The sequence below is a fragment of the Mesoplodon bidens genome (genome assembly GCF_964165515.1).
Source record: "Mesoplodon bidens genome assembly, contig: HAP1_SCAFFOLD_367, whole genome shotgun sequence".
Lineage (NCBI taxonomy): Eukaryota > Metazoa > Chordata > Mammalia > Artiodactyla > Ziphiidae > Mesoplodon > Mesoplodon bidens.
The window spans coordinates 139,337-149,174 of NW_027671720.1; the positions used below are offsets into that span (position 1 = coordinate 139,337).

General features: G+C 40.9%; 1 protein-coding gene across 1 annotated transcript; it reads right to left on the reverse strand.

The window, feature by feature from the left end:
- Positions 1-1,155: 1,155 nt before the first annotated feature.
- Positions 1,156-4,296, reverse strand: LOC308611119 (UDP-N-acetylglucosamine--peptide N-acetylglucosaminyltransferase 110 kDa subunit-like; the record flags this gene model as incomplete). The annotated part of the gene is made up of 1 exon (XM_081260027.1): positions 1,156-4,296. One exon carries the CDS (start codon positions 4,294-4,296, stop codon positions 1,156-1,158), a length of 3,141 nt encoding a protein of 1,046 aa, XP_081116153.1.
- Positions 4,297-9,838: the final 5,542 nt, after the last annotated feature.

Here is a 9,838-nt window from a genome sequence, read left to right on the forward strand (position 1 = left end):
AATTATCATATACATAGCTGGTCCTTCAGAGCTTTTCACCTATAACATGTTTTTTGATGAAAGTTATTTAATGTACTGGAGATAACTGTGACTTACTGATCAAATATTTGAATACTTATACTTACCTGGGATTTCATTTCTGCTGAAAGAAAAAGGAAAAACAGGACTCACCTAAAAAAAACAAACTTTAGAAATGAAAGTAAAAATCTTATCACACACTCTCACTTTTGGAAGCAGCATAGAGGGGCAGTCAATGGTAAAACACTGGTGAAATAGGTCAAAACTCTAGGCCAAAAATCCATTATTATTATCGTCAGTGACAGTACCACAACTGTGCCCTTCATAATTAATAAGCACTCCTAACAATCTTCATTTGGCACCAGATGATGTGTTGAAGAGAAACACTCTGGGAGGTTTTGAATCACACTTGGTATTTTGTTAGCCAAGTTACAGGAGAATTTTTAAAGTGGGGGGAAGGGAAGAAGGAAACGGACCAGAAAAAGAATTGAAGCCATCATCTACAGACCAACAAAGCACTGAGAGTTCCAAACGTTATGTCAGACACTAAAGTGACTGATAGAGGCTCAAGTGGTTTATAAAACCTATAAAAAGACTACACCAGCAAAGTCCCCATTTATCGGTAGAGTTCAGAAACTAAAACAAGGAATATTTTAGCTTAAAACCTTATCTCAAGAGAATCATATACACTTCACATGAATAAAAATACCTGAAACCAAACATTTTTAAAAGCTCCAATACCCAAAATATAAAGAAAAAAATTAATTCAGAAGACTCAATCAATCCGTGATAATCACAAAACGGCCGGGCAATCTCTATCTCCCTTCCACATTAACCATCCATCCCCTGGAAGACCAAGGGAGATCAGACCTTCCAGACTTACCTTCCAGACTCACCTTCCAGACCTTCCAGACACCTGGCTGCTGCAAAATTCGATGGAGACTCCTTGTGGAACAGCAGTTTCGCATCTCTTGGGTTTCTCCCTATCGTGACCATGCAGGAAGCAAGTCTGGCTGTGCTATTTCTTATCATTGTCTGTCACCCATCTGCACCATGATATTGAAAAAGTAGTTCCCTTTCCCCCAGAAGGTTGAGGCTCAGCTACAGGGGTAATTCTCCTGGGCACACAGTCATTATTTAGGCCGACTCAGTGACTTCAACCGGCTTAATCATGTGATCAGGTTTGTTGCCGGCTGCATAATGCTCCCACATCTGTAGGTAGAGCCGCTCTAGTTCCATTGTATATTGTTTGGTGTTGAACAGAGGGCTAGATGTTCTCTGCTTCCAGACTTTGCCACGAATTTTCTTCAGGTATTCGAGATCAGTTCCCAGTTTCACAGCTATCTCTTCATATTCTTGCCGATTTTTAGCAATCAGCTCAAGACAGCCTAAACAAGTGAGCTGGGAACCTGCAACTCGGGAAGCAAGAGTCTCTCCTGGCATAGTCACCATGGGGGTCCCTGCCCAAAGGACATCCATCCCTGTGGTGTGGCCATTACAGAGTGGAGTGTCCAAGCAGACATCAGCCAGCTGGCCTCTCCGAACATGTTCCTCTTTAGGAGCAACAGGGGAAAAAATGATACGGTTTGGGGGAAGGCCCATATTTTGTGCGTACTGTTGAATATTAGCTTCTCCTGCTGCTGGAAAACGCAACAGCCACAGTACACTATTGGGAACACGCTTCAGAATATTTGCCCACATCTGCAAAGTAGATGGGTCAATTTTGTATAACTGATTAAAGTTACAGTACACAATGGCATCTTCCGGTAACCCGTACTGAGAACGTGTGGTTACAATAATGGTACGGGGAACCTCCTCTCCAGTGGCAGCCTTATTGTTGATCAGGGTAGTTGCCAGGCCATTGCTAATACTGAATCCATTCATTGTAATCTGAATTTGTCCTCTGTTAATCATTTCAATAACTGCTTCTGCAACAGTATTCATAGGAATGACAGGCATATTAAGAGCTGTATTACTGCTGTCTGCGTTGTCTTCTCCATCAGGACATTTCATCTTGACTATTTGCACATCTGATAGACTATCAAGAAATGCTTGGAGGTCGATGCCATTCAGCACAATCCGATTGTCATAAATGTGCCCATTGGACTTAAAATCGATGACGGCTTTTTTCTTCAGGTGAGGGAACATATTAGCATGATCACCAATAAAGAACGTATGGGGCATATAAGCCAGTTTCTCAGAATACTGCTCAGCAACTTCAGCAGGTGACGTTTCCTGATCAGTGATGATATAATCCATGAAAAGCACGCCACTAGTCCCAGGGTACCCCAGCCACATTGCCTGAATAGGAGCTGGCCTGAGAGCAAAGAGTTCATTTCGAGCACCCCTGGTATAACCATTCATATTTACAAGGATGTGTATACCATCTTGATGGATGCGATCAGCTGCTTTCCCATTGCATGGAATCTGAGAAAGATCAGTGAAATGATTGGCTTCTGCCATCACCTTCACTCGGAAGTTTGTGCCATCATGTGGGCTCAGGGCATAACAGAATATCTCAAATTTATCAGGACTGTGCATGCCTGGAATAGACTGCATAAGGTGAGAAGTAGGATGGTTCCCAAAGTCAGAACTCACGTATCCTACACGCAGTCGACCATCACTGAGCTTCAAGTCTGTTATATGTTCATACGGTGGTTTATGAAGGGCACTTATATTAGCCAAGCAGAGGTTCCCATGCCTCTCAGCAATAGCCTTCCTGAAGCCATGAGGAAGAGGATAGAGCATACTATGATGAGGCTGCACAGAAGGCAACCTATTCTTCTCCAACTGGTCAGCCACAATGCTGACCAACTTCTTCATTCGCTCATCATAGTCTGTCCAATCACAGACAACCTGCAGGCAATGAGCCAAATTACAATAAGCGTCAGGAAAATCAGGTTGAAGCTTCAGAACAGTGCGATAAGAAGCAATTGCTTCTGGAATATTCCCTGAATCCTGGTGAATGGAAGCCAGATTGCTGTGGGCATCCGCAAATGCAGGGTTGATCTGCACGGCACGAGTATAACACTCTAAGGCTCCCTGAACATCCTGCATCTCCCATAGAGTGTTTCCCATATTACAGTACGCATCAGCAAAGGTAGGACTGATTCGAATAGCCTCCTTATAATGCATCAGAGCTTCGTGCAGTTTTCCCTGCTGCTTCAATACACTTGCTAAATTTGAATGGGCATCAGCAAAGTCTGGGCAGAGCTCTAATGCTTTACGATACAAGTGAACCGCGTCTTCACTGTTTCCCTGTTCTCCTTTGATATTGGCTAGGTTATTCAGAGAGTCTGCATGGCGGGGACACAGCCGGAGAGCTGTACGATAACAATCTTCTGCTTCAGCAACACTGCCCTTCTCTTTGAGAGCGTTGGCTAAGTTGCAGTAAGCATCAGGGAAATGTGGTTGCAATTCAATAGCTCGCCTGTAGGTGTCTATTGCCAGATCCATCAGGCCTTGCTCATAGTATACACAAGCCAGGTTGCCATGTACCACTGCATGATTTGGACTCAAGCTTAGGGCACGAAGGTAAGCTGCCACAGCTCTGTCAAAAATCCGTGCCTCATTGAAGACATTTCCTAAATTGATATAAGCATCCAGAAAATTGGGGTCAAGGGTGACAGCCTTTTCAAAGTGATGAATTGCAAGCCAAATCTCCCCTTGTGCATTGAAAACACAGCCAAGATTACTCCAAGCTACTGCAAAGTTCGGTTGCATCTCAATTGCTTTCAAATAACATGCCTTGGCTTCTTCTAAGCCACCCAGGGCTTTGAGCAGGTTCCCCAGGTCACTGCGAACACAGTACAAAGAAGGATTGTACTGAAGAGCAGAGACGTAAGCTTGTACTGCTCCTTCCATGTCGCCTGCTGCTACCAAAGCGGCTGCCAGGTTAATATAACCATCGATGAAATCTGGTTTGAGACGCAATGCATGCCGGTAATGCTCAGTTGCTTCCTGCAACTGCCCTCTTTCCTTGTACACATTCCCCAAATTCGAATAGGCTTCTGCCAGAAGAGGGTTCTGTTTAATTGCCAGAGTACTAAAGTGGGCAGATCTGTCCAGCCTTCGACACTGGAAGTGTATAGATGAAAGTAATAAAAGTACACCAGTATTGCCTGGCTCTTGTCTCCAGAGCTGCATGCAGTGTCTCTCAGCTGTCTCAAAATCTCCTGCCTGATATTCTCGATGTGCCAGCTCAGCTAACCCTTGGAAGGAAAGCATACGTTTCGTTGGTTCTGTGCTGTCGGCCATGTTGCCCATGGAAGACGCCATCTGGAGCTTCTGGAGAGAGTGAAAAAAGGGAGTAATTGAGTCCCGCTGCCGCCACTACTGGCAAGAATGTTTCTAGTGGTAGCAAACACGAGCGCAGCAGCCGTACCACTGCTTTGGCACGCTTAAGCAGCGGCAACAGTTACAGGCACCGAACCTTAGGAACTATGGTTGGCCATCTACCTCTCATGCTCTTGAAATCTTAATTCTTAACCCTGCCCTCTTCCCCCATTTTTCTCCTAATCAGGGAATAAAAATTACCTATCCATTTGCCTTAGAAGAAATCAAAAGTCAGTAGGCCAAACACTTTTCAAAATATTGTTTTCTGTCCAGTTGGAAATGAAATACATGATTGACTTTTCTTCATCATTCATATAGTCAACGTGGAGAACATTAGGGCCGTGAATTTCAATACAGTAAGATGAGAAAATTTTAAATTGGCCTTCCCAAACCACTAATAAGTAACCGATGTTGTATAGAATGCTAAAATCTTAGAGACTGAGTTTGATATTTTAAAAGTTCTGCAAACATGAGCTAATTTCTCCTCATCAAATTTCTCATGCCTCAAACCTGAGTATCACTTTTTAAAAGATAAATTTATTTTTATTTATTTATTTATTTTTATCTTGGCTGCGTTGGGTCTTCAGTGCTGCGTGCAGGCTTTCTCTAGTTGCGGCGAGCGGGGGCTACTCTTTGTTGCGGTGTCCGGGCTTCTCATCACAGTAGCTTCTATTGTTGTTCCACAACTCTATGGGTTCCTTTTTAGGTCCTACGAAGAACCCTAGAAATTAGTTCATGTAATTATAGGTTTTTGGAAAATTGTCAAAAGTGAGATATTTTAATTTCCATCAGGTAAGTCCAGCGTCTATTTCTTTGTCAATTTTCCTTCTATCATATTCTGCTATGTTGGATCATATTGGATTGGTCACAGGCTTTCTTGAAATCTGGCTAAGGAGATGTTTTAAGTGAGGCTATTATGTGATTTTCAGACACCACCATATGTAACTGACTATATAATATCCCATTACAGGAATAACTTCCAGTACTCTTACTGACTACTCTACTGACTTAACTAGCACAAGACACAGAAGCGTAAGGACAAAAACCACCTTACAATATAGCCATGTCTTGCACTTCACAGCTCTCAAAGCATGTGCGTTTGAAGAAGAAAAAAAGAACTGAAAAGTATAAAACCAGAAGTTATTCTGTGGAAAATTATTTCAATCATCAGGCATGTGAAGGATAAGTCAAAGATTCAGTTTTCTTCAATGCTTAGTCAAAACGGAAATTTCCTTCTGTCAAGAATATACCCCAGGGCTTCCCTGGTGGTGCAGTGGTTGAGAGTCTGCCTGCCGATGCAGGGGACACGGGTTCGTGCCCCAGTCCGGGAAGATCCCATATGCCACGTAGCAGCTAGGCCCGTGAGCCATGGCCACTGAGCCTGCATGTCCGGAGCCTGTGCCCCACAACGGGGAGAGGCCACAACAGTGAGAGGCCAGCATACCGCAAAAAAAAAAATAACCAATATACTCCAGGGGCTTCCCTGATGGCACAGTGGTTAGGAAGTCACCTGCCAATGCAGGGGACACGGGTTCGAGCCCTGGTCCGGGAAGATCCCACATGCCGCGGAACAACTAAGACCGTGTGCCACGACTATGGAGCCTTCGCTCTAGAGCCCGTGAGCCACAACTACTGAGCCTGCGAGCCACAACTACTGAAGCTTGTGTGCCTAGAGCCTGTGCTTTGCAACAAGAGAAGCCACCACAATAAGAAGCCTGCACACCGCAACAAAGAGTATCCCCCAGTCGCTGCAACTAGAGAAAGCCTGCGCACAGCAACGAAGACACAACACAGTCAAAAATAAATAAAGAAATAAAAGAATATACCCCATCAATAATGTGTGTAATGGAATGGTGTGAATGAGTATTTTATCAGAATTCCTGTAATGCACAAACCTATAGCAGTACTGAAATCAGTAATGCATTTATAATAGTAAATATTTATGAGGAAGTAATCCATAGAGGTTTTCTCAAAGTTAACAATGAACATTAATGCGACATTATCAATAATAAATTGTGATGCTGAAATAAACTTTTCTAAACTATTAATAACTAAAAGCAAACTCTAATCAACCATGTGAAAAGAAATCTATGTCTATAAACTACAAAGTTTATTTCTTACAATTTTATTTCTAAAACAGGAGGCAGTTAAAGAATATATAGCTACAAGAGTGGGGAAAAAGTTTTATAGAGACACATCTGGCAGTAGTTAATTTTCAAATGTCATTTTTCTAGATTTTGTGACACCTATAGTATTGATATTTCAAAGCATTTAACAAATTGTAATTTGAAGATTTGCTACTTCCAGGTAGAGTAAAATATTTTGAAGCAAAACAACATTTCCACTGAGAAAAATTTTAAAAGCCAAATAAAATAGTCAGCATTCAATCAAAAAGTTCTAGACATACCAAGAGATAGAATCATATGACTAAAATTCTAAGAAAAGAACAGATAATACACAAATATTTATATAAGATATTGTGTATATTTATCAGGAAAAGTCTTTATCAAGAAAAGACTTTTAAATCATCAAAATTAATATTACATTTTATTTATTTGTATATTTTATTTATATATAGATATTTAGATATTTATATAAAGAACTTAAAGTTAAAGCTCTAGTTAAGGCAGTGACAAAAGCAGTAGCAGTGGCAGTGAAAAGAAATGGTTATATTCAAGGATATTTTGTCAGTAAAAGTCCAAGATCAAATGTCTGACTGCATACATGGGATGGATAGACGGTGTGGGAAAAATCAAAGTTAACTATAGAGGTTCTAGTGAAGATGGGGTTGCCATCCCCCAACCCAAGGGGTTGCTATCATCCCCAAGGTCTAGGAGACTCAAAAGGAAGGTCATGGTCGAGGAAAAGTTAATTGCTGGGAAAATAAGACTCCCAGTCTCTCCAGCTCCTTACACTAGTTTTTTTTTAAACATCTTCATTGGAGTATAATTGCTTTACAATGGTGTGTTAGTTTCCACTTTCTAACAAAGTAAATCAGTTATACATATACATATGTCCCCATATCTCTTCCCTCTTGCAACTCCCTCCCTCCCACCCGCCCTATGTCACCCCTCTAGGTGGTCACAAAGCACAGAGCTGATCTTCCTGGGCTATGCGGCTGCTTCCCACTAGCTATCTATTCCTTATACCAGTTTTGTTTTTCTGCTCATATACGTAGCAGCATTTCATTCAAGGGGAAAGTCATTGATCTGACTGGTCAAATTAAACACCATAGTTCAAGGCACATTTACAGTGGTTAGTTCCTCCACAATTTAGAAAGTAACGTTCACAATTTCCCTCTTCCTACACTGTGGAACACATTGGCCATTCCTCCAAAGTTTCCACTCCATAGAGTGGACCAGAGATGACATTAGCCCAGAACTGAGAGCTTGGCATGAGATGGTGTCAACCCCACCTAGAGCTCTGGCATAAGTTATGACCCAACCCAGCTCTACAGAGAGTTCTGCATGGAATCTTGTCTCAGCCATAATAATGTGATTCTGTTTTTCATTTGGTTTGCTTCTTTGCTTAACTTTCCCTGGCCACTCTGACAAACAAAATTTCAGGCAATCCTGGGCCACTCACTAACTTTATTCCATCTAATGTTATCCAGATTCCCAAGAAAATTACTAACTATAAAGGGGGAAATTTGGAACATGGTGAGTTTTAGGTGCCTGAAATATACAGGTAACTGAATCCAGTTAAGTAGCAAATTATTTGGATCTCAAATATGCCAGTAGAAGAGCAGACTAAGCTCAATTTAATGTACTCTTACTGGAGACACATGTAAATTCTGGGTCAGTTTTGAAAATGTTAAAAGCACATAGCTGAGATTAAAAGAAAGAAAGGAGCACCTGCATGTTTCAGAAAGTAACAGAGAAATTAAATCCAGAGAAATAAGAGCAGACTGATGTGTATGCGTTCTGTTCCTTAGTAGAGGCCTTATGTACATAGGGGCTGGAGCTAGAAATCTAACATTACCTTGAGGCCAGGAATTTAGACTCAGGATGGAACAATATGGAGAAGTTAGTACAGATATCCTACAGAACTTTCATGAGGAACTGCTTAGTCCATTAAGAGGGCCAAGGGAGGTGGTGAGGAAGATTGATATCTCTTGAAAACCTTCAGGTACAGAAAACATCAGCACCTCTGAAAAGTAGGCCTGTCCTTCCCAGAGTTGTGATGGCCAGGTTGTCACTAACCTGTAAGGCCCTGTATGAATCAGAAACTGCAAGGAGAGGAATTCAAAGAAAACCAGATGCAGGATGGGTGTGGCAATAAATCCTAGGACCCTATCAGAAACAAAATTAAAACCACTCTAGAGGGAAATTTTAACAAACCAGGGCAGAGAGTATCCTAACCAGAATAAAATAATAATTCTGAGGAAGTTCCTTTACTTATTTAAGTAAGATTCAATGCATTTCCATGGCCAGGCCCTTTAGAAGAATTCTAAAACATATACAAACAATTCATTTACATCTTATATATCCCACCATCCAGAGCAAAATTCACTTAAGAACTGTACTGGTGGAAATTGGGCAGCACTATGGAGAAAATAAAATGTGTTTACCATCAAAAAACATGAAGGTAAGAAAGATAATGTCTAATTTTTTAATTATCCTGTGGTTTCTTGAAATCTTTTGGAAACCCAAACTAGAGAAACCTAGGAGGAAATGAAGATTTAAATGTTTAGAGATTTATCAACTCATCTATAAAAGCTTTATTAATCTCTTCTTTTAATAACATTCCTGAGAGGTATAAATGTGTCCAGTGATAGGGTTGAATAAGCCTGAGAGAATTTCAATTGTTTACTATTCTTGGTCAGCTCTTAAGACCTTTCAGGAGCATCTTGATTTTCATGGCCTCATCCAACAAAAGCAGGATATTTTACAGAAAGTCCTGGGCCACTTTTCGGCTTGCTTTTGTGTTTATGCTTTTGGTTTTTTCACATCGGGCGGTACATTAGGCTACCTATTGCATACTCCCTCATTCATGCATGCATTCACTCAAACAATATTGACTGAGTTGAGACATTTAATTAACACTCAATAAATGATGTTTAGATGAATGAATGCGCTTTCTATCAAAGTAAGTGTAAGTACTGAGAAAAATTACAGAATGTATGATCCCAGCCCCACAAAAGCTTATAACTGTGTTGAGGATATAACATATGCTGATGAAATAACTAATATATCATATTGGACAGTGTCTAAGTTCAAAAATGAGTTTTTATAAATAATCAGAGCCTAAGGAGCACAAAGAAGGGACAGTTCATTATGGCTTGAATCTATCAATAAATGTACATTTCAGATGAGATTTGAGATTGACCTCAAAGAAGAGGACTTAGATATATGAACAGAGAACAAAAAAGGCATGGTGATAGCATGTGCATAGATAGTGTGGCCAATATTTATGTTCTTCATTAAAGATAGTCAGAGATAACCCAAATGTAACTGTTTCCATGGGTCCATTCTCAGTATCCAAA